This window comes from Rhipicephalus sanguineus, chromosome 9, assembly GCF_013339695.2.
Source record: "Rhipicephalus sanguineus isolate Rsan-2018 chromosome 9, BIME_Rsan_1.4, whole genome shotgun sequence".
Classification (NCBI taxonomy): domain Eukaryota; kingdom Metazoa; phylum Arthropoda; class Arachnida; order Ixodida; family Ixodidae; genus Rhipicephalus; species Rhipicephalus sanguineus.
The window spans coordinates 32346869-32372751 of NC_051184.2; the positions used below are offsets into that span (position 1 = coordinate 32346869).

General features: G+C 45.9%; 1 protein-coding gene across 7 annotated transcripts in view; it reads left to right on the plus strand.

Moving 5' to 3' along the window:
• Nucleotides 1–21909, plus strand: part of LOC119404929 (E3 SUMO-protein ligase PIAS4-A) — a 67263-nt gene extending 45354 nt beyond the window's left edge. For 2 of the 7 annotated variants that reach the window (XR_007417511.1, XM_037671633.2), the window contains exons 5-8: nt 2347–2428; nt 2518–2574; nt 16343–16869; nt 21144–21909. Coding sequence is in view for 6 of the 7 variants with exons in the window: in XM_037671633.2 (XP_037527561.2) it covers nt 2568–2574; nt 16343–16869; nt 21144–21521 (912 nt within the window). In the remaining variant the exon portion in view is untranslated. Of the gene's footprint in view, nt 1–2346; nt 2429–2517; nt 2575–2720; nt 7603–12932; nt 13254–16342; nt 16876–21143 lie in introns of those variants that run through there. The other 5 variants (XM_037671632.2, XM_037671631.2, XM_049419124.1 and 2 more) reach the window with 5 other exon arrangements.
• The last annotated feature ends 3974 nt before the right edge of the window (nt 21910–25883 follow it).

Consider the following 25883-nt stretch of genomic DNA (forward strand, 5'->3'; position numbering starts at 1 on the left):
GCACAGGCCATGGCTCATCATGGATGTCAGGCAAAGAGTGCAGTTCATGCTTCTCTAGAGCGTAAGGAAGATTAATCAGGGGAATGTTCTGCCCTGGGTTCCTTTCATAGCCTATTGAACAACTTTGGATGTCCAGTCTGGATTATTAATCACTTCTATACGTTTGCTACATAGGGCAGATAGTGACCACACATCCGCACCATGAGACTGAAATATTCAGAAGAATAAGAATGAGGTGGAGCATATCTGGCATGTAGTATTCGCATATCATAAATGGCAGTTTACTATTACTCCTCAAGAGAAAAGTATATACTAGAGCTGTGCGAATAGCAAAATTTTGGGTGCGAAGCGAATTCGAATAATAAAGATTGAGTGCGAATCGAATCGAATAATTTTCGAATAATTTTCTAATATTTCTGAAACATTTTTCGAATACTTCAAAGTGAAATTACAGAAAAAAGTTGCACAGAATTCCCTAAGTATGTTCTCATCAGATAGCAACATGAAAGTGTTTCTTTTTGCTAGGTTGATGAAGCACTGGCGGGGTGGTGTTTCATAGTTGTCTTATCAAGAATGAGGCAATGTAGAGGCCGAATTGTATTTATGTACATGATTTGGTGCAACCAAAGTGTTGCCGACAACACTTTACACGTGATAGGCAAAGATGTCATTTTCACAGCCTCTCCTCCTCTTTCAACTTCTGTGGAAGCCCAACTGATGTGGCGGACAAGGGTGGGCTCCCCCGGAGTTCCAAATCTGCCTCGTAGACGTTGATATATAAGAACATCTGAAATTTTGAATGCTAAAATGCTTCGGCGTCCAATTTTTCGGACTTCCTGCCCAAATTTCAGGCCCAAAACAGCATTATTTGAGCCCCCAACTCTGCCACATCTTTCATCTCCATGTTGAACCAGCATTTTCTTGAGTTAATGCATTTGCGACCGTAGCGGAGCTTGAAAGGCAGCTTTGCCGCAATACGGGGGTGTGAAGAGGTGAAGCGTAGGGGAGCTTGAAAGGTAGCTTTGCCGCAATACGGGGGTGTGATGAGGTGAAGCATATTAAAAATTAGGGACCACTTCCAATTAGACGACTGTCTTTTGGCCAAGTTCGACCGTAACGGAGCTTGAAAGGCAGCTTTGCCGCAATACCGGGGTTTGATGAGGTGAAGCATATTGAAAATCTAGGGACCACTTCCAATTAGACGTTGACTGTCTCTTGGCCAAGTTCGACCGTAACGGAGCTTGAAAGGTAGCTTTGCCGCAATACGGGGGTGTGATGAGGTGAAGCATATTAAAAATCTAGGGACCATTTTCAATTGGACGTTGACCGTGTCTTGGCTAAGTTCGACCGCACGGAGCTTGAAAGGCAGCTTTGCCGCAATACGAGAGTGTAATGAGGTGAAGCATATTAAAAATCTGAAGGGGTCACTTTCAATTGGACGTTGACTGTATTTGTTTTTGGGAAGTTCGAATAGTTCGAATAGTAAAATTCCAGTGTGAATCGAATCGAATAGCAAACACTATTCGAAAAATATTCGAAATTTCGAATATTCGCACACCCCTAGTATATACTACATCTGCATCTTAACGGTACTTATTTGCGGGGCAGAAACATGGAGGCTTACAAGGAGGGTTCAACCTAAATTGAATATGATGCATCGAGCCATGGAAAAGCGAAATGATAGGTGCAGCGTCAAGGGACAAGAAAAGAGCAAAGTGGATCAGGGAACATATTTGTGCAATGACACCTTAATCGAAATCAAAAAGTAAACATAGGCAGGGCACGTAGCGAGAAGGCAAGAAAACCGCTGGCCATTAAGAGTAACGCACTGGTTTCCAGTGTGTTAGAAGCATGTCAGAGGGAGCAGAAAGATAAGTAGGCAGATAAAATTAAGAAATTTGCGAGTATAATGTGGCCACAGCAAGCACAGGATCGGTGTGATTGGAGAAACATGGGGGAGGCCTTTGCCCTGCGACAGGCATGGTCAGGCTGATGACGGCGTTGACGATGATGCACAAAGCTGAGCATTCACACTTGTATCTATTCCAGGGTGTGGCAACCGACTGAAGTCCTGTGCTGTACTTTGTCATGATGAAACTTTGATGCAGTCAAAATCTCTCTGGAACCTAAATTCATCAGAAACCCTTCACCGTAGTAGACTTTGCCATGGTGGGCTTCTTTCTGCCTCGCTGTGCAGTTTTGGGACAAATATTAAAGATAAACAAAGCAATAAATAAATAAATAGTCTATATGTAAGCCAGCCTTTTTTATTTGTGTCATTCTGTTTGCTGGGTGTTACTTTTGTGGCAAGTAATTTACGCGTGCCCTGTTCACTTACTTGTGCAGGGGTCCAAGCGAGCCTACGAAGAGTACAGCACAGCCATGTCCAGACTGATAGCAGGCGGCTTTTGCTCGTTTCACATGCCAGGTGAGCCTTGATAGCTTACAATTCACATTGAAACCTTGCTGTGGTACTTCATTAACAATATTTAAGTTGTCCCTGTTTCTTCTTTTCAGGGCACATCATCTTGACCGGAGCTTGAAGAGCTTTTGACAATACATTAAAGATGACACGTAAGGAATTGCACTTGCCGATTTGGCCATGCTAATTTGGGTAGTTGAGTATTCTTAATGTGTTGCCAGCAGCTTTGGAAAACATTGTGACACAAGAGATGAATAACATGCCACAAGCATTACATTTCTGTGCTTACGGAACGCAGGTTGGCTTACATTGGTGCATGGTGTCATCTGTACCAGATGTAAAGATGCATTGATGTTACACAGAGATGACAAGACACCACAAAGCTACCAGTGTCTGAACAACTCCTTCCTCATAGTGCTTTCCATACCTTTGTACTAATGTTGCTAGTGCCAGTGTGCAGAACACACACCATTCATGTGTTCGCAATATGAAGTTTCATCTGAAGTATGAGGCTTATTGTTCTGTGCTTTATGTAATTGGTGAGGGTTAGGATAGGCTCACATCACTTGAAACACTCTTTATAATTTTTTGTCTTCCTGCTGCTGTTACCTTTCATTCTCTGACCTGCCATGGTGACCTAGTGGTTATGGTGCTTGACTGCTGACCCCAGGGTCGTGGAATCGAATCCCGCCCACGGTGGCCGCATTTCGATGGAGGCGAGATGCTAGAGGCCCATGTACTTAGGTGCACGTTAATGAACCCCAGGTAGTTGAAATTTCCGGAGCCCTTCACTGCGGCATCCCTCATAATGATATCTGTTGTATCGCCAGCCGAAATGTCACGCCAGGCCAAAAACGGATGATCCACGTGTAAAATCGGCAGAAAATGCTGATGAAGTACATAGGATGCTTGCTTCTGGTTCATCTTGCCGCAAGATTGTTGTATCGCCAGCCATATTTGCTTTCCTGTGGAGACAAAGGTGCCGCAAGAGCGCTAGTCAAATTGTCACGCCAGGCCGGAAATAAGAAGGGGACTGAGTTTATTCAGAGATAGTGCATGTAACAAGGTTGTACAGGTAATGACCATTGTGCGGCACTCTGCGACATACCACGAGAAACCGAAACTGGTTGGGAGCCAACATAGACTCGAATATTAGAATCATGAAGTGCGCGACACCACAATATCGTGGTTTTGGGACATAAAACCCCAACAATTCTTTTTATTTTTACCTTTCGTTCTTTGCACCACTGGAGAATCAACAAACATATAGTGGCTATCTTGTATTTGCCTTTCCCTTTCATCCTTTTAATCGTCCCCCACCCAATATTGTCCACTGTTATAGCAAACGGAAACACACATTCTGTAGCTCTTTTCTTTCCTGGCACTCCAGCTCCAAATGCCAGCTAAAGTTATTTCGATGCACTGCCAAAGCAGCTACGAACTGCCTGTTACACACAAAGTTGTAAGGTGCTACACATACAAGCGAGGAAAGTTCTTCATTTTTATGTTCCTTTAAAAGTTGACCACACTGTAAATGCATGTAACCTTGATGCTAACTAACACAAGATTTTTTAATTGTGGCGCACTAGAGACTCGCAAGATGCCTCTGTTCGAACAAGATTAGAAGAGTATAGCATGGCAGAGCATGGTTGAAGGTCCATCAAAATACAATCAGAATTTATGTTGGATGAGCATGCCCCTTGCATCCACTGGTCTAAAGACCTCTCTAGTCATAAAATATTTTGCGTGCAACTGTTGCAGTTAGAGATGCATGCAAAATCAATGGGTAAACATGGAATTTAGGTGTACGTACACATTTGATGTGTCTGAAACGGAGTACTTAGAGGGACAGACAACCTCCTGGAATGTGAATTGAGATAACCCTACTAATGGAATGATTCTCTACTGTATTGGCTAGAACAAACCCTGTTTTTCTCATTGAATGCGGATTTATATTTTTGTTTATTCAGTAAAGCTGAAAAAAATTACTCTTGACACCCCATGCGGCGTAAAAGTGAAGATGAATATGATCCCCATCACATGACCTTATACTGGTGTATACGGTTAAAGGAGTACTGACACGAATTTTAAAAATTTTCGGATTGTTGCTCTAAATAAGAATACTGGTGTCAAGAAGCCTAAAACGAGTATTGTGGTGCCTGGGAATGCATCGTATATATTTTAATTACCGCTACCTTAAAAAGACACTTTCGGTTTCGATATCAAGGGGGCGGCTTCTCGGTGACGTTTCATAGCAGTGTGATGTCACGGAGATCCAGAAACTCTCGACATACTAGCGGCAAATTCGTTATCTGCTCGTGGTGCACATAAACAACGATGAGTGAATTGTTGTCCAGTGACCCTAACAGCGATTTCTATGATTTAGGCTACATGCAGGACGCAAAACTCGCAAACTCAGGGGAACTGACTTGACTCGTCGAGATAATGTCCATTGCAGTGGGTCTGGCTTGCAGATGCTTAGCGTCGAAAACTTTAAAGTCAAATTTAAATATTTTATACGTGTTCTCCGACTCCGGTGTGTGGATAGCGTTGACACTGCATGCCAAGAAAACGAGAAATGTCCCTTTTGCAATGTCTCAAAATCGTGTCACAACTCCTTTAACTGTCTATATTAGTTCGTTATTTTAATCCTTTTTAATTTAATATGTGCAAATATGCCATCATTTATAGTGAGCAGAACAGTGGCGCCGCGTTCACTTGATGTATGATCCGATGCTCATGAGCGGCAGCATGCAAGCTGTTAGCTGAGGGCCTAGCGACACCTGCCGACAAGTTGGAGAAGTACGAGGAGCTCCTGGCTTGCGAGGTGGTAAAGGGACTTCACGTGACAACGAGTGTTGAGAGAACTTATTCTACCTACTTTTTATATTCATAAACGGTTGAAAATGTCAGAATGAAGGTGGTTGACCACAGTTTCACTCACTCCTGTGAAAACAGAACATTGAGCGAATGAACAGATTGCGATGAGGGCTATCAGCCTCGCTATCGCTTCACAATGTTGCTGGAGGACGCCTACGAACAGTTTTAGAGGATCTTCTGATCGAAAAATATTGCTTATAAAATAACCACCTGCTTTTGGGATCAACCATGCAGCTACAAAGACTACGAAGGGTGAGCTTTCCGTTGCGCCATAAAAGACTGGCTCGAGGAAAATCGATACTCAATTCCTTTAATGTTGTGCAGGATAACGTCAAATGGCTGGTAGCTGCTGGAAGCACCTGCACGGATAACCGCAAGTGGCTGCTCCAGTCCATGTGACTCAGTCCAAAGCCGCATGATAATTGTGCCATGGGCTCAGCCTGTTGTAGCATTGTCACACACTACAAGGAGTCTATCATAAAATCTTTATACAGCATGCACTTAAGTAAAGTCTGTAGCTCTACATCTCTTTCAGTATCGATAAGGTACGGTCCTTGTGTGGGACAAACTGTTGCAGTCCAGCTTTTGTGGCACTTCATAATCCCCGGGATTTCCGTGCTGAAAAAAAAAATATATATATATATATACACACTCATTCGTTCACACATGAATGCTTTGCACTTGGTGCATGTTTAGTCCCCATTGTTGTCACTGTCACTGCTACTCAGTCTTGGTTCAGAAGCACAAGATTGACGTGGTCGTCCATGTCATCAATGGTGTTTATATTACAGTATATCTGTTATATTGTTACTACGTTATATCAGTATATACTAATTATTGACTGTGCTTATATTATAGTATCTATTATACTAGTTCATGTTATCATACAACAATGTCCAAAGATACCACATATGCAGTTGGGATGTGAGCTGTTGCTTGCATAATACTGAACTGCAGGTCTTTCACGAATGTGACCCTTACCCGAGCACATACAGCCTACACTCCTCGGGCCCTCTTTCGTGATTTAACTGTTCTTATAGTGAAATATACCTCCCTTCATATATGGAAATATAGTTCCTCTGTGTCACTTCGGTCATTTGTCCGGCACTCTTTCTTTTTAATGGCAGTAGCCTTACCATGAATCATTGGGTCATTCTCATAAAGCCCTCCTTTAAATACGCATCTGGGAAAAGCACTCTTATTCCCATCTGGCTTCTAACTCCTCGCTTTTAGAGTAAACTCTCAATAAATGGAACCTGAAGGAACCGGGAAAATATGTTCCCTTTTAAAGGAGTTCCATTTACTGAGAGACAAACAGGGGCACAAAATGCAAGTACGAAACCAATCATATTAGAAGCAGTTGTTCCATTTAAGGAGCAATAACGTTTAAGAGATTTCTGTTTACCGAGAGTCTGCTGTATTGTGATAGCAATTATGTGGACAATCCAGACACATTTTTGCCACTGTAGCGAAGTTCCATATAAAGTCCAAATTGATGACTCGCAGATGTTCTACGTGCGAGTGAAAGCATGCTAGGGCTGCCGATGATTGCGGCACAAGCAGAGAGGAAATAAATTGGCTGCCTCCATTGCATGAAAGGCGCATTAAGGAGCGCAAGAGGGGAGGCTGCTGCGATGAGTGGGGGACATTTCTTACTCAAAAAACTGCAGTTTGAGGACGGAAAAAGAAAGTGCTTGTGTGGTGCGTGGCAGCGCCGCTCGTGAAAAGTGCGAGAAAGGGCTCGATTGCTCGAGCAGTGAGACGCTTCGAGGCAGCAAGCCAGGACTAGCTGACAGGAGCTGCGTCAGGAACGACTGTGGCGGCTACTGGCCCACTGCGGCGCTCGTCCTGTTTGTGGGTGGACCTGTTGTTGAGCTCGGACGACCAGCTGCTCGAGTACTCGGCCATGTTTGTTTGTGGTCATGGTCGGGGCCTGTGGGCGAGCCGGCTGCTACGTGGTCCGCTAAGCCCCGGGAAGCTGAGACATGCTGTGCCGGCCTATCGGTGTGCTTGCCGTGGTCAAGCACGTGGTCTGGGTATCCGCCTGGGCAGCAAAGCAGCTGTCTCATTGACTGCCGCGGTTGTGCAGCGACCAACGAGCAGCATAGCACCATGAGGCTCATCGACACATCGGCCCGCCACGACAGCGACGTGAGTGAACCTCGTCGAGTGGTGCGCGGACAAGGTGCGCTGCGTCAGGGCCGCTAAAATTGTAGCGCATGCTTCAGGACTAAAGGGACAATTTTATTGCCACTATATATACTTCCTTTATGTAATTGTAGATACTACCGTGTTGTATATAAACGTCCTGTTTTTGTATACGCCTCATCTCTTGTTGCTTGAGTGCCTGGGTCCACACAAACCTCTCACAGCTGCGTGGCTGCCGCAGGGACTGTGTACTTTGACCTGCCTGGTGTGGCCCCCCACAGTCGCACGCACTGTATCTTTTCAGGTATCGTTAGATGACTCGAACTTTGCAAGTGTTGTGTTTTTGTCGGAAAGTTTGCATTGAAGCCACGAAGATCTGTTCACTCGCTGCACCAGTCACATTTCCATACACCAGTTTTCTGTAGAGTTACGCAAGTCACATGCTAAAGGAGTGAGCTGCTAGCCTTACTTTGTACAACGTTCCTATTTGTTGGTGTCGCATTCATTGCTTAACCCTTGCACTGAAACTGTGACATTTTTTGGTTTCAAGCCAGATGTTCTGCCTACTGCACCAAAGCAGTTTCTTTGAAGTTATAAAAGCACAACATCCTAATTGGCTTTGCTGCACGTGTGTGTCGGTGCAGTTAGATAAACCACTTTACGTGTGCTCTTTGTCCATGCGCAAATCTGTCTTACAAGTTATCTCGCCTTCAAAATTCTGTCAGTACTCCTTTAAAAGTGATGTTTTCATAACAGATCAGTAGTTTTACCCACATGGCGAGCATGGAAAGTGGTAGTGTGGCTTGGCAATTCACTTGAACTCTTGGCGTGGTATCAACTAGTGCCTACTGTATAATTTTTGTATGTAATTCAGATTCTAGCAATATGTGGAGTCAACATAGCAGGAACAGCACGATCGAAGACAGGGTCATAGCCAGAAATATTTTTCGAGGTCCGACCCCCTTTTATATATATTCATGTGTGTGTCTGTATGCGGGCACTTATATATGGACCAGGGTTCGCTCCACGGTGGGCAGCGGTGGAAATGTCGCCCGCCGCTCCACTTCACAGCCCACCGCTCTGTTTCAGCTGACACAAAATTTTGAAGGTGAGATAATTTGCAAAGCAGATCTCGCACACGGACACCAAGCACACGTAAAGTGGTATACAGTTAAAACTCGATCTAACAAAACCCGATTTTACGAAGTTCTGGATCTAAGGTAGAAATCTTCATTCCCCGGCAAATACCCAAAGGGTTCAATAATGTCCTCGGCCTGATTTAGCAATCTAATTTGGCCACCAAACTCAAATGAAGTTTTCCCTGAAACAGTAACTGAGTCAAAAAGTAGTGATTTCCTTTTCATTTTGACCATCACGGTTTTTTCTTCAAGCGTGCGCTGTAACACTTTCACGTAAAAACATTTATGTGCCCTAGTTTGGGCACTAGCTTTACATTGTCGAGGCTGCACACCACACCCATGCACGGAACAGACGCCACAGCCCGGTAGTGCTTTTACATAACGGATGTTGCTATAGAGGTGATGGTGGTGGCTTTTGTTATTTCCTGGCTTATGCAACAGACTGCACTGATCATCTCCTCGCATCTTTCTCGCTCGGCCTGCATGCACAATCACTGCATTCGTTCTCTCGTATTCGCATAATGGTAGCCTGTTACAGCTTCACGTGACCGTCTACCTGGCCTGCATCGCCCGGGCATGGTGTCCTCTATGTCAGCTCTGCCCTTGGGCCACCCTCACGGACTTTTCAGACATGCAGCTGCGGATTGCCACCAAAAAACAATGCCATGGTAGCTTTTTGGTGTTGCCACGTTACAATTTTAGATTTTGAAGGACCGAAAAATTGCTTTCTCGATTTTACGAGATTCCTAACTGAACGAAATATATTGAGCGTGGTGATCGTTTCGTTAAATCGACTTTTGGCTATGTAATTACCTTGACACACATGTTCTAATAGACACCAAAAAAAAGAGGTGTGGTGGGATATTGCCCACTGCTCCGATTGTCCTTTAAAATGCACGTCTCAGGATTCAACATATAGCAACTCTGCGTGTGCGCCGCCAGCGAGCCGTGGCTCCCGCCTCCTGGTTATGTAAAGAGGAGTCTAAACAGGTGGACTGTTTCAAATATCGCCAACTCCAATGCCAGCACTAGAACCACGGTGTGGCGAGAACACAAGCACCCTTGCTTCCTTTTTGTATGTGCGTCATAAATGCCACAAATGACCGACCAGAAATGAAATGTGGATGTGGGTCAAAAATGAAAAGTATCGAAACTTGAACCCCCCGCCCCTTCTGCAATCTCAAAAACTCAACCCCTAAAAAATTTCAGGGGGGTGGTGTATGGACACCCCTAACCACCTCCCTGGTTACGCCACTGGTCGAAGATACCAGGCATTGTCACAACGCTGGCATAATGAGAAATGTCAGTAATGACATTTCAGGAGTCTGACCTTGATAGTGTGGTAGATGAGATAGACAGGAAACCACCTGGACTTGTCAATGCTAGATGCAGGGATTAGATTTAGCATAGCGTTTACACTAGTTATTCCTTCTTTTCAGGCCAGTGTACGCATAAGAGTGAGCGGTTGGACACAACCCCTCGGCAGGAATTGTGTGTGTACAGTACTGACGGATTGAAACGCGAAAATTCAGGGCTAAGTAATGCACATTTTCTTTTCCAGCGTCTAATGTTCGTGTCATGTTGGCGTAATTTTGACTCAAACACTTACATCGGAGCCAACGTTACTGTTAGCGGCCAAATTTGCAGCGGCGTGACACAGGTAATTATCACAAGTAATTGCTCATAGCAGTCGTTATCTAAAGAAATGTTGCATTTGTGGAGATAGGTTTGCACTAGGCTTACCTACGAGCGCGACCGTGTAGGGACGCGACGTTCTCCACTGCCGCTGCTTGCGACGACGCTGCGGCCGGGTTCGTCGTTTTCTCCGACACGGCGCAGAAACCACGCACGAGGCAGGGTAACAACAACAACGGGTTTATTAACCCAAGATGCAGCACAGTGCGACACTCACGGGCTTGCAGGCCGTATGGGGAACTCCGCAAGACCGAGCAAGTACGCTTGCCTACGGCGCGACGACTCACGCACGAGGGCCGAAGTCGAACGCACGAACGAGAAGCCGCCTGCTCAGCAGCGCGTCAACCTCTCGTCAAGGCCTGAGAGCATCTGACGCGGGCAAGCCCGCGCCAGACAGAAGCGAGCTGAACGGGGAAGGGGGTTGTCACTGGCGGCCAATGAGGACAGGCGTTGCTCAGTGACGTAAGCTAGCTTGGTGGCGTGAGCATGTCGAGGCATGCCCGGACGCGTGCCCGCGCGCCGGGAAGCTGACGCATGGCTCGCACCAGACAAAGAGGCCTGGCGCTGCCGCCGTGGTCTGCCGATTAACGGCGGTTCCCGGCGCTAACACGCGCGCTAGCTGGGGAACGAGGCGCCAAAGGGAAGGGCGCGCTCGATTCCCACACATTTCATTCCGCGGGTACTGTGCACGCAATGGCTGTGCCAACAGTGGAAATTATTGAATCCTGCCTTGCCTTCTGTGGCATTCCTTTGGCTTTGCAGCCAAACATACATTTCTCAAGCCCTGTTGCCCCTCTGCCTGTGGGCTGTGCATGCACAGTCTATACTAATGGCACACTGGCTTCACTAACACACCCCTAATGTCTTTACATTGTTATCACAAATCGTTACATACAGTGACGCCTTGTTATAAAAGACGCACTGTGCTTCTACATTCTGCTTTGGTTTCCAAAAGCGATATTGCTACTCTAGGTGCACAGTGATCGTGATAGCGTGCAATGACTGTACACCTAGGGTAGGACACACGTCCACCAACTGGGCTGTCGTTTCCAGTACATGTCAGTTTGCACATTTTTTTTATTGATTGTTTATGTCTGTGCATCAGTGGCATAGTCAGAAATTTCTTTCTGTGAAGAGGCACACGCTTGACCAGGGGTCTGCTCCACCCCCCGCGCTTCACCTCTGCCAAGAAGTCTCTGATTAATAGGAGGGTGGAAAGAAAACGTGCGTAAGCCACGCTGAAGTGAAAATCTTGCAAATATATCACATGGAAACGGACTGATGTATTGATCCTACCTCGTCCCCCTCCAAAAGCTTTCTGCACCCAACGTGGTTTTGCACAGCCTCTTGGATCAGAGGCACTGCAAGCTTTCTGCACGGAAGCACCTCACCTGGCTTTGCACTGCCTCTGTGATCGGTCTAACTTTTACCATGCGTAGATGTCATCTGACACCATGGTGATGTGACAAATTTTGGCAGTCCGTGACGTCATGATGACGTCGTCACGCGATGATTTTTTGCATCACTGATGTTGACGCTGACGCCGCAGGATAACAGTCGACACTAATGGTTGATTTTGACATTTGATGAGGCATCTGAGGCATTTGCCTTAATTTTTAACAGCGGAACTGTTCAAGCTGGGGGTTGCTATGCATGGTGTTGGCAAAAATTGTTCCGAGCTATGACGTCACTGCGTGTTGCTTAGCAACCACCTGGCACATCTGTGCCTAGCTTCGCAATGCCGGTGTAATTATGCCAAAGCATGCAAAGCCAAGAAAGGAGCATATTATAGTGTAGCAAGGTGACGGGAAAGGGAAGTAAGGGCAAGGAGGAAGGAAAGGAGTGGGGGAGAGTGTAAAGTATGGTCTTCTATAGTATAGTTTATTAAGGGGATGGGAACTGAGGGTGAGAGGGTAAACCAAGGCATAGCCATGTAAGTGAGGTTGAGGAGCAGTGATATGAAGGTCAGGAGGAGGGGAGAGGGTAAAGCCTAGCATAGTCTTGCATAGCATAGCATATAGCAAGGCTTGGAAGGGAAGTGAAGGTGCGGAGGAAGGGAAGGCCGCTCCGGCTGTTTCCTCAGTCTTCAGTAGAATGGAAAGTCGGACTAGTTGGAATACTTGCACGATGATGCAGCGCTAAAACACGAAGACTTAAAGAACAGAGTGTAGCGCTCGTCCTCTGCACTCTGTTCTTTACGTCTGCCTGTTTTAACGCTGCACCAATCATAGTCTCCGCACCACTAGTGCGCGCAGCTGCCCCAGTTTCTTTATTTGCACTGTGATGTGAATGTTAGATGTGAACCGTCCGGTGACGTGCAAGGCAAAAGAGAAAGGAAATTCCTTACGCTAGTGCGTCTGCTAGCCTGCCGGCCTGTGGCTTCGTCTTTTCAAGCGCAACGTCAGGAAACTGCTAAAATCCGCCGGCGCGTGGAAATCACCCGCGCACAATGATCATATCGAGCAAAAGCGATAATGTTTCAAAATATAGCCTATCCACGTAGGCTGCTTCGTCATAGCCCCGTTCCGGTGTGGCTGACCGCTGGTCGCTCCCATGGCGTTTCATGGCTGTTCGCTGGTGCCTAGATCTTGCCCATATTTTCACTCCGATGACGCGTTTTGTGTTGCAGATGGAACAGCCATGCCATCTATGCCTACACAGCGCTTGCTCCTCGGGTTTGTGGCGCCTGTACCCACTACGGGGGACTGGCCAAGAAGCCGCCGGTTTTGTGGCGTAGAAACTTAGAAAAGGGGGAGTACAAAGAATCTCGTTTTTACAATAACGTTAAATGCTGTAGGCATTGCAGGTAATTTTGGTCATAGTAACAAAGTGTAGCAGTAAAGCTTGTGCTGTGCATGCGCACATGCGCAACGAAGTGCACGAATTGTGCATGGGCGCGGGCACCTCGTGAGACGTGTGAGCAGCAGCGGCAACTGGACATCGTGGCTCGGCCTTCCGTAAGTGCACGGGTACGTGCAGCGTCTTAAGTGTCATCTTTCGTAATTTCTTTTTGCTCGGAATTCCGTCTAGCTCATAACCGCTATTACCTCATGTCGGTCAGCGATTCTGGTGCGCTGTTTACTGTGTCTTTACCCAGCTGCGCCCCTTGTCGATAAGTTCGCGTGAATTGCCTGGAAGTTCTGGGGCCTTTGCTCTTGAACTGTAACTGTCGTTTTCATAGGTTTCCTAAATTAAAATAAATAGTAACATATTACTGACAAGCTTGAATTAGGTGAAGTGCACAATTAGGGCCGGCTTGTGTAGGCGACTTGGGCAGCGCGCACGGGCGCCATCAAGGGGGGTCGTTACCACACGCGCGACCCTGAAGTTTTGTTTGGGTTTCTTTTTCTCATTTAGTTGGACACAGTGGTGACGCGACGGGGCGTGTCTCAAACTACACGCCTTTACTTTCGACGAGAGGTTCAGCGTCTCGTCGCTTGATGCGATACCGCGAAGGCAAAATGCTCCCCTTCCACTTATGTTGTGCGATGGCGCTGCACACCTGTATACCGTAGAGTCACTGTATATGCTACCTTTAGGTAGCAGAGTTGCGCATAGGTCCGGCTAGCAACCACAGCTATGCGGTGAAGTCGCACTTCGTTTTTGCAGGTGACATGCCGACCGTGACGCCGATTAACCTGTCTGGCGTGTCGAAGACCGGCAATAAACATTGGCTGTCGATGGCGAGTGTTAATTCAGTTCGCTGCAGCGGCGGCGTCGAGAAATAAAAAAAAATTGGCCCAAGCGGCAGCTTCTCCGCAATGCATGGTTGCTAGCGGCGTTGGAAGACAGATGCGCAACTCTGCTACCTAAAGGTAGCATATACAGTAACTCTAGTATACCGTAGAGTCACTAGAAAAATTACTCTAGTATACCGTGCGTTACCACTATCTCCGGAACGCGGCGCAGTCGCAACACCATGCAAGGTGCTGTCGCACAGTCTCACTGCCTGTGCCGATATCGTGCGGTGCTTGTGCGGCGCAGTGGTACTGCTGGGTACCGATCTATACCGTGCGTTACCACGTACCACTGCAGCGACAAGCTGATGCCGTCGTGAGGTGGTGCGGTAATTAGCGGTAGTACCACTATGCGGTAGTACAGCACAGAGGTAGCTGTACCACAGGCTGTTTGTGTACCACTAGAAGAATCAGTGCCAAATAATCATTATGACTGGCACATATGGCACAATTTTTCTGTATCCGCATGCCTACCATATCAGGGACCGTAATATCAGCCATTCCAGTTTTTGTGTAACCTAGTTTTTCTCCCTAACATGTTTGACAGTAGTATTTCGTGCACTGGTATTGATTTTATCTTTTGGTTTTTTTTTCTTTTTTTTTTTCTCGCAAGAGGGCCGTTTGGGGTGTTGTGAAGAAAAAAAAATGCACACGATAAAGAAAAACGATGTAAAAAGAACAGTGGATCACAACATTCATAATATTGTGTTGTTTGAAGGATATTTGTGATGCCACAAGCCCACATGCATTTGCATTTAAGCAAGCAGATATTTCTCTCTCCCTCTACTTCACTGCACAGTGTTTTAAAAGGATGCAAACATGCTGAGATTATCCAAATAATAAATTTCTTTGCCTGAATTGAATTAACGAATTCGTACACTTTCTAAAAATATAGGTATATATCAGGGGCGTAGCCAGAAATTTTTTTCGGGGGGGGGGTGGGGGGTTCAACCATACTTTATGTATGTTCGTGCGTGCGTTTGTATGTGTGCGTGTTTATATATATACATGCAGAATTGAAAATTTGGGGCGGGGGGGGGGGTTGAACCCCCCCCCCCCCCCTTCGCGACGCCCCTGGTATATATAGCTTAGAGAGAGAGGTGTCGCTCTCCCTCTAAGTTTTCGCGAGTGTTATCTTTTGTGCTTTATGCTTGAACAGAATCGAATGTTCTGCAATTTTTCAATCAAAAAGCTACGACTTCAATTTGCATTATGAACTTCAAATTTATTACCTGTCTCCATGTAATTAGTATTCCAGTTAATTAGTTCTGTTTCTTATGACCCTGGTTTTTTTTTTTTGCATTATGCTTAGTATGTCAAAATGGGACACCAAAGAGGAAAGTATTTCACTATGTATTAAACCATCCTTCTACAACAGTAGATACCTTTCTTATCGAAAGAGCATGTCGTGGTAAGCAGGAATGGCGCAAGAAAGAACGGTGTCTAAGTATAAGTTCCTCCAAGAGCTGCTGTGATATTCAGGGTTCAGACAGCGTTTGCTCCGACCTGAAAATTATCATATACGCAGACATTGACTATTGTTCTGCAGAAAACCTCATAGAATGAACTGGAGAAGTTTCCGGCCTTTTTATTGCAGTACAGAAGCCACAATACGAAAGTGAGCCCATTGAAAATGCGATGCCATATTGACATACCGCTGCCTGTGTTTTGGCGTAGAATACAAGAAGTTAGTTGTCGCGTTCATTTTATTTCTAAAGGAACAGTCAAGAAAAGAATTATTCTCCCATTAGTAAATTACCTTTTCATAAAATGAAGAGCCTTGCTCGGAGAATACGCTTGGTAATCTAGAAACATGTGAAAAAAAAAAATACAAGTGGCGACGCAGCCTAGATGTTCCCGTCCCAGCACTCGCATGACGTGATATTCTGACGGTGCCTCCTGGGGCCTACATAATTATTTATCGGCACACTTTAATTGCATTGCATTTTAGGGAAATATCTCATTTGGTTCAGCCAGGGTGGCCATATTACGAAGAAGGCATTGAAATCTGTGACATCACATTAATGTTCAGGTGCCGAGGTTCTGGCATAAAATTAAGAAACAGGGACTTTTGCCTTCATTATCTCTTCTAATAATGAGGCTATGTTACGTAGAAAATTCACAGAAATTGAGTTCTGAAAGAGTAATTTATGGGTGTAAACTTTAGTATATCACTTTACTGTTTTTTTTTAGTAATCATGTCACTGTGAAGTTAACAAGGGCTTGTTGTTAGGGTCCTTCCTATAATTATGTTTTGTAGGTTGTACATATCTGGTGTCCTTTATAGCCTAACCTCCTGCTTCATCCTTCTCTGAATGCAGTTTGCTGTGTGCTCGCGTTGCGACGTTTCACCAGCTCCCCTCCCGCTGCTATGCCTCGGCTTGAACCTTTCTACACTTGCTTAAAACAGCTGCCACTACAACAAGTTCCATCGATCATGGCCCATGGCCAGAGCATCTACCGCGGCGAGTACTCGACGCAAAGCCCAAATCAAGGCACTCCGCCGCTTCTGCTTATCAGCTTCACTCCATTGGCACAGTGCGCCTCTCTGGACAGTGGTAAAGCCATCATCGCCCTAAATCGCTTGGTGTACCTCAACGTGCCACTTTCAACAGTCAACATTTCACCATTGCTGAGCTCTTGCATGAAGAACCGCCTTGAAGTATGGGGCAATGGCATCCCAACAATGGTGCAGGTGCACGTCATCGAAGTTGCGAAGGTTTTGGAGGCTGAGTTGCTGCGCTCACTTGACGAGAGCGCACCGTACTGCATCGGACGAGAGGACACAAAAGAACTCGTGGCAGCCTTCTTTGCCGATGCCGATGAAACCATTGTGGAGAACCTGCAGGTGTGTGTATGTATCGTCAGCATTTGAACTGTTTCTCTTTGCACTGTGGGGTGCATCTCTTGCATCAGCTATGACTACAGCGTTGTTCTTTAATGTGGCTCAACTGCTAGCTTGTTTTCAGTCAGTGCTTCGCTGCTAAATGCGAGGACGTGCTTACCAGGGGTTGATGAGGGCGAAGTGCAGAACTCATTTTATGGGGAGGGGGGTTCCTGTTAAAACACCCGTGTACAGTCAACTGCAAATTTCTAGACCGTGGGAGCGCGCGCAGACTGCACTGCTCCACCTTCTGATGGTATCAGGGCTAAGTTACAGAGCGTGTACAGCGCATGTGCGTCCTTTTCTACGTGCGAGTAAGCTCGTTTGCTCGCTTCGACCGCGCACGTATCGGAATGTGGGAGAGAGTGCAAGGTGTCACTTTTGCATGTGGAAGGGGCAAGCGATGGTGTTGTGACAAAAGCACTACTGTTAAAACTCGATATAACGACTCTATTTTATGAAGTAGCCGATTTAATGAAGAAATTTTAATTCCACAGCAGTTACCCATAGGGTTCATTGTTGTCATCAACCGGAATTAACGAACTAACTAAGGGAATTAACGAACTAACCGATTTAACTAAGCTTTTTTCTCAAATAACTAAGTAAAATAGCGGTGGTTTCCTTCCAATTTTGGCACTGACGGGTTCTTCTTCGAGCATCCGCTCTAATGGTATTGCGTTAAAACTTGAAACATCTAGTTACCCTAATTACGGTACTGGTCTTATTTTGACGATGCTACACGCCGTGCCCATGCACGGAAAACGGGCTAACAGTTGGTAATTCTCTTAGGGACTATACGCGCGCTATCCGCACACCCGCTCCGCACGTGGCGGGACACCTGCCGCCCGCAAACGGAGGAGGAAAAACCGGTACCCCGTGTGCGACGATTGGCGTCTTTCCGGTTTTTCCTCCTCCCTTTGCGGGCGGCAGGTGTCCCGCCACGTGCGGAGCGGGTGTGCGGATAGCGCGTGTATAGTCCCTTATGTCGGGTGGTGGTGCCAGGGGCGGCGGTGTTGCGTTCATTATTTCACGGCTTATGTGGAAGAAAGCACCGACTGTCTGCCCACAACTGTCTCACTCGGCCTGCTTGCCCAGTCACTGCATTCGTGATTTGCATCTTTTCCTGTCGTTAGAATGTCGTAACTTCATGTGACCGTCTAACTGGCCTGCATCACCCAGGCGTGGAGCCCATGGGCGTCCGGAGGGGGGTGCAAGGGGGGGTGGGGGTGCCCCCCTTGCACCCTTAATAATTTTCCATGCAGAGCTACTTAGCCTGATTAGCACACTCCGGCCCCATATATTCGTGTGAAAGATCCTTCACTATTGCGAGCCAAGTTCGCACGTTACACCTTACTACTGACTAATCTTGTCGGCCATGCATGTCACGGCAGTGAAAGAAAGGCTGCCTGTGTTAGATGCGCTCCCTCCCCCCGCCCCACACACCCCCCCCCCCCCCCCGCAAAAAGTTCTGCGGACACCCTTGGTGGCCCTGCGCCTGTGTGTGTCTATGATTGTTACGTGTGTGTCAGGTAGCGCAGTTATCCCTTTTGTATTAAGATGCACCAACTCGCCCACCAACAAGTTCTTCTAAACCCTTGGTGGAGCCTCCATGTCCGGGCCGCCCTTGGGCTGTCCTTGCAGGTTTTTCACATGTGCAGCCGTCACTTGGAGGCAAGAACAATGCCATTCTAGCTTTTGGACATCGCTAAACTACAAGTTAGGTATCGAAGGACTAAAAGCTCCCTTTCTCGATTTTACGAACTCCTTGATTTAACGAAATAATTCAAGCATTTTCGTCACTTCGTTAAATCGAGTTTCAACTGTGTAATCGTACAAATATGGTATTTCTGTCATGACATTGTGGCTCAGGCACAGTCACAGTGACTATAGAAGTGGCACCTTGAGCTTTGTCGCGCATTCAGGTGTCCACACGCTTGAAGTGAATGACCCAGCAGACTGGCAGGTAGAAAAGCACGCGCATGTGCTCTACACGCTTTTGAACTTAGCCGTGAATTCACCGCAAGGTGCAGCGATGTGGTTTGGCATGCGCTCTCGGGGTTTTTAGATTTTTGCACTCGACTGTACGTGCATATCAATGGTCAATATTAAACCGGAGTGCGCCCCTACTGTGTGCCTCATAATAATATTGTAGTTTTGGCATGTAAAAACTCAGAAGTTATTCATCTCTTCACTCTTGCCTAATGCAAAAAACCATTTGGCATCCTCTTCAAAAGTAGCATGCAGACTGCGCACAAAGCCCATCTGGGCTTGAGCAGGCTAGCTTTGGTGCGGCTATCAAAACTTGAACCGTAGCAGCTCTATCTTCTACAATTTTTGCGTCACATAGAGCAGTTTCTTTTGCCTATACACTCAAACCGTGATATAATGAACACAGATATAACGAACTATCGGTTATAACGAAGTAAATGAGGAATAGTCTTGTCATAGCTACAGTGTTACAAATAAACGTTTATAACGAATTTTCGGATTTAACGAAGTTATTTTCGTGGCAGATGTGACTTTGTTTAATGAGGTTTGAGTGTAATGACAGGAAATTGAGCTATAGTTGGTAGAGATTTGTCGTGAAGTTAAGGCATGCTGCCATAGACATATGCGAAGAGTATATTTTTCATAGTACCGAAATGTTTAATGCCTTGTTGCCTGTGTTCTGCTTGCCCCTCATTCTCTGATTTACTTGCTAGATGTTTAAGTAGGCATTTCATTCACTTAAGTTTGAAGGATAGTGTAGAGCTGCAAAGAAACAAAAGGACTTAAGGCGCCACCATTTTCTCTTTTCTCTTTGTTCCATGTCAGATCTATATTGCTCCTAAATCACGATTCAACACCAACTCTCCAGATTATTATTGCTTGTTGTGACATGTACCTATTAACCCAGATACAGCAGACTCAAAAATTCAATCCTGATGGGACCCCAGAATTTTGTTTTGTTATCAAATGAGTCACCCGCTGCGGTGGACCAGGGGTTTTAGTGCTTGACTGCTGACCTGCAGATCGTGGGATCAAATCCCAGCGGCCGCAGCCGCATTTAGATGGCTGCAAAATGCTAGAGGCGTGTGTGCTTAGACACTAAAGAACCGTAGGTGGTCGAAATTTCTGGAGCACTCCAATTGCAGAATCTCTCATAATCATATCGTGATTTTGGGACGTAAAATTCCTACAATTATTATTAGATGTTTGAGTTACCAGATGCTAGAACCAATATGACTTGGTGCTATATATTGCCACGTGCTCTCCTATATATATAAGCCATTTGCATTGGCATGTACGTGCTTAGGTAGAAGAACAAGAGAACATTTCTCGTCTGGCTCCGGGAAAACTTGTACTGCTTGGATGGCTGACTGCGGATCCGATTAGTGATGAAGTGTGGAAAGGTGGTTTTTCCTCTGAGGCCCGAAACCTTTACCCACCTTCCGTTCTTTTCGTTCCAAAAGTAAAGAAAGCAAAGGTCAACTAAACGAAGTTTATTTAGAGATGGCGAATAATGCAGCGAGATAACGCGCGCATGAATCAACCACACAAGAACTTGTCAAGCAGCGCCTAATCACGGACCGTTGCGGCCGTGTTGCATTGTCGGGAGGGGCCGGCGATAACGAACCACAAAGGGTTAAAATCAGAAAAGCTGACGTTACAAAATACCAGCCCGTTGCTTCCATTAAAGGGACACTAAAGAGCAAAACGATTTTTCTCGCATTAGTAAAGTAGTCTTCCACGATACCAAAAACACCACGCTTTCTGTGCGAAGACGCTTAATAAGCGAGAAAACGCGCAAAAAGAAAATACAGGTGGCGACGCCACCTTGGAATTCGCGCACCATTTGCCGTGGCGTCACATATTTTTGACGGCGCCTGCTTGGGCCTACGTAGTTCCTAATCGGTTAAATCGAAGTACATTGTCCTCTGAGGGGACCAGAGACCTGACATAACGAGTTTGTGGAAATTTCATCGAGCCAGTGGCGCCAAAATACGTTAAATGCTCTTTGAAATCTCTTACGTCAAGAATTACAAAGTTCGGCGCGAAATTTAAAAATGAAACTTCGAACTTGGTTTTCTCCTCTAATAATAAACCTATGGTGGTGAAATAAACTACACAAGAGTTCTCCGAGCACACTTTATCAATCTAAGCCAATTCATTGTTTCTCTTTAGTGTCCCTTTAACAGACACGCAGTGTTTGGGCACTTTGTAAACCACAAAACATGTACACATCTCTGGTTATGCAGGTGTCCTTGATATGCCCGATAGCCAAGAGGAGGATCCGTGTCCCTTGCCGCGGTGTCGCCTGCAAGCACGTGCAGTGCTTTGACGCCTATGCGTACCTTGACCTTAATGAAAGCACACTGTATCCCTTGTGGTGCTGTCCCATCTGCAACAATGTGGTCCTCCTCGACGACATCAGCGTTGACCTGCTCATGCTGGACATTGTTCGTGAGGCAGATGAACAATGCACTGCTGTGAAGGTTCTAAACGACGGCAGCTGGGAGCCAGCAGCAGACTACGATGACCACAGCATAATCACCATTGAAGACAGTCCGTTCAAGGGGATCAGAAAGAGTCTCCGTGATGTGTCTCTCATAGACTTGACTGTTGATTCAGATTAGACCTAAGGACTGATGTGCATTGGCTGTCCGATCCACCTTCGCCATTCTGTCGGATGCTGGCATGTCGCTGGCTTCCTACACCCATGGCCAAAATATGAATTGTGTGCCAGAAGTGATTTAAGACGTACGTGTACCTAGTTGTCAGAAATCTAGACTAATTTAGCTAGCTTTACGCAGCCTTGTAAGTCGCTATGAAAATTGGAAGTTGGTGTAACACCTTACGAGATATCATGCAACTTTTTAGCCAGATGTGACACTTGTCGCAGCTAGCAATGAATCGCGCGCATCAATGTGGTTTTTATGATTTTAATATATATGTCAATGTATACTTTCTTTACGTTTTTAGGCATTTTACGTTACCTGAAAATATATTTCTGCTACAAAGCCATGTTATTCTTGTTTTTTTTTTTTTTAGTTTTTTTCCAACGCCACAAGCTCGCACCACTATTTAGATATTCGCTACCATTTATTTGGAACAATCGTATTGTCTATAGTTGGATACAGCTTTAGAAGTCCGTGGTATTTCCTTCTCAAAACCGGATGCACGCATGCCTGCATGAATGGGTGCGCCGATAACCCCGCTTTTCGGAGTACTTTATCAAGTGCATGAGTTCGACTACTACTTTAGTTGCGGAGGCAATCTGCTGCCGCGCTTCGGTCATATATGGCTATTGATTTTTGTCAATTCACCAAGTGACCAGAGATTATGGCTGTAGTCCTGCAGTAAATCTCTTCTACATCCCCTCCAGTGGGGATGTAGAAGAGATTTACACTCCTTTTCCTGAAATTTTTACATTTTGTTTGTGTGTGTATATTATGCGTACACGCACATGAACGTACATAAAGGGTGGTCGCAGCCTTTCGCCTGCATTGCCCCTCACTTCCACTGCAGAAGCTAATCACCCTGCACATATTCAAATGTGAATGCCATGATGGTAAGTATGATGGTAAGCAAGCAAAAAAAAGTTAAGGCAGCCTCCCATAGTGGTGCCAAGCCTGAAGGAAGTGCGGAGATGGACGGCCTTCCTTGTTTCTCTTTATTTTGCTCTTTCTTTCTTCCTCTGTTTCTTTGTTTTTCGCTCATCTCTGTTTTTTCTGTCTTTTTTTGTCTCTGTTTATTTTTTATTTCTATTTCTTTCTTTCACTCTGTTTTCTTTCTATTTATATTTTTCTTTCCTTTTTTTCCAATCTTTGTCTCTCTCTTTATCTTTCTTTGAATCTCTCTTTTTCATACTTTATATGCTGTGCTTCACTCTCCCCTCCTCCTTTCCCTTCCTCCTCACTCTTACTTCCCTACACCCTTGCTATACGATACTATACAAGGCTATGCTATGTCCTGTCAGCGTGCCTGGATAGCCGAGTGGTTAAGACGATTGCTTATGAAGGCTTCTGCGATTAGAGTATATATATACTGTACCGACAAAAAAACAGTCTTGCAATCTTTGAAAGAGACCAGGGGCAGCCAGTATACGATCGGACTAAAGATATTCCCGGTTAATCAATTTTCGGTTGGCGCTTGGTGGTGAAAGCCGATCGATATTGCGGTCCGTCTTTGTGTCCGCTACACTGTGTGCGTCATCGCACGAATTTTGAATCTTTTAAAGGGGCCCTGCAACACTTTACCAAGTAGCCATGGAATGGTTTCCTTAAAGGAACCCTTTGCCTCCCTAATCGAACGCCGCAAAAATTGTTAGAATCCGTCCAGTACGAGCGGAGTTAAAGATTTGTCGCACTCTGTAATTGCTTTCTCTCTTCTCTCGCCCCGACGAAAGCGCTGGAAGCTAAGCAGTGTGGGGATGGCACGGGGGAAGAGGATACGTCACGCACGCCTCCTAACCTTGAGCACATTTTTTTTTCTTCGAACGCGTGGCGTACTTTCAGTGCGATCGCGCGCGCGGGCGAGTGGCGGCCTCTCGGGGCGGCCGCAGTAACTACCGAGCGCGCCATGTTCAAATCAGCCAATGGCGTGGAACCTGCCTGTGACGCCGTAAGCATCATTTTTGTCGAGAGAAGAGGAAGCGCTTTTTAGCTGACTTTGTGAATTTATTGTAAATCCCAGGCCGGCGTGCTGCGCTACAATGTTTGGTTCGCGTGTTATTGGGAGCCTCGACTACCGATTGGCAGCGTTTTCTGACCCTGATGAAAAAGTGTTGCAGGGCCCTGTACGCCACGTGGTGTAAAAAAAAGGTGAACTAGGCATGTTCCTTCTTTACTATGTAATGGCCACGCCTCCGCCTCATGTCATCTTGCCTTTCCACATGATAGCGTTGGTCGGAGGGGCTATCACATGATATTTTAATATCAGCTGTAAGCAAAGCTTTTGTGAGTGTTAGAAGGCCTGGTTCATATGCAACAAGCAATGCTTCAAGGGAATCCGCTTTTTTCGATATATAGTAATAATAATTGTTGGAGCTTATGTCCCGAAAATTTCGATATAGTACATGCACTTATGCTTTAAAATATGAGTAGAAGATCAAGTTTGGCGGGGACACAGGTTTCGAAAGCCGCGTTGCTGTGTTTTTTTTTTGTTTTTGTTTTTTAAATATGGATTGACGGAAACAAGTTTTAGAAGGGCTATATTCTTATTCTCGTCCCAGTAGACCATATCGCCTTTTAGTCGTAGTTTATCGTCGATTAGGTTCATAGCATCGTTGCTTGTTGGGCGAGTTGGAACGAGTCAGTCCTAGCGTAGTTCAGCGCAAAAAACAGGCAACAGACGAGTGAGAGGACAAGGACACAGCGCATTCTTCCAACTAAAGTTTATTGGATTGGGACGCATGTATATATACACGCAGGGAAAGCAAGAAAAAAGAGAAAAAAAACAGGAAGTAAAACCGAAAGGTGAAAAGAAGAAAAGTGCCGATAAGTCACACACGTGTGCCAACACCGCCCCCCTTCCCATGTCTCGCCAAAAACAAAAGCTCTTTGTCAGAAAGATGCAAGGAAGGCGTGCTTACGCATGCGTCCCCAGACCGTTTAATTTCCTCAGCCTCGATGATTTCCCTCACCGTTTGGTCCCGACTGCGTGCAAGGACCGCAGTGTTTTCAAAGAGGGGCCTACACTCACAATCCCGCACGTGGATGCCGAGGTGCCCGGATACTGTCGTTTGGACGCTGTAGTAGTGCTCACGGAGCCTCTCGTTCAGGCAACGTCCCGTCTGACCCACGTACTTTCTACCACACGTCAGAGGGACGGCGTCTGTTGCCTGTTTTTTGCGCTGAACTACGCTATGACTGATTAGGTTCACTTTGTCACCGGATTCTTCCCTTCATTTGGCAAATTTCCAAAATGTCCTTCTTGAATCTCGCACGCGGCATGAAAAATTCTTAGCAATCGAAAAGTCTGACCCCTTTAGTGTGAAACGATTTCTCAAGATTGTGGTTTTGTGCCTGAACTCGGGAAGTTTAAGAATATTTGGTCTCGTTTTAGTGGTATGTGGCCTGCCTAATTGATGAACGCGTTATAGCTTGAAGTTTCAGATAGCGCTCCGGCACTAATTGGTGTCCGAGCGCTGTGTGCTTTTCTGACGAAAACACGTGGCCTCCGCGACCAGCTCGATGCCGGAGCTCATCGCGGAGGCCACGTGCTGCCGTTCTTGAGCATCGGATCGTACGTCAAGCGAAGGCGGCGCGCTGATGTTCCGCTCACTACAAACGAAGGTGTATAGGCACATTTTAGGTTAGCTGGAAAAGACTACAATAAAAAAAATCACGCCATATTCACGAAATGAATGATGATGAGTGGGGCGAAGCTCGAGAGGGGAGATCATCGGTAAAACCGTAACTCTCCCGTGAAAGTTCGCCCATTACATCATTAAGAAAGACGTAAGACTCGCAAGTGCACTTCATAGAACTCGCAACTCGTAAGACTCGCAAGTGCATTTCATAGAACTAGGCGGTCACGTACCACGAAAGACGTGAGACGTGCATGTACAGACCCACGGCTTTAGGAAGTATAATGTAGTGGGTTCCTCGCAAGTGCACTTAAAATTATGATGATTTATAGCGTAGTGGGTTCCTCGCAAGTGCACTTCGCCCCTAAAATTATGATGATTTATAGCGTAGTGGGTTCCTCGCAAGTGCACTTCATAGAACTATAGGTGGTCACGTACCACGAACGACATGCATGTACATACCCACGGCTTTAGGAGCTTCGCCCCTAAAAAGTGTAGTGTATTTCAACATGGATATAAATACTATTAGCTGCGCACGCCAGTAAAAGGTCACGTGATCGCCATCATATTATGCTTTGCCGCGTGAAGCGCCAAAAGTGACGTTAGTGAAGAGATAAAAATATAAATCCGCGTCTAATGATAAAGACAGGGCTAGTTTTCGCCTGTACGATACACAATCTTTCCATTA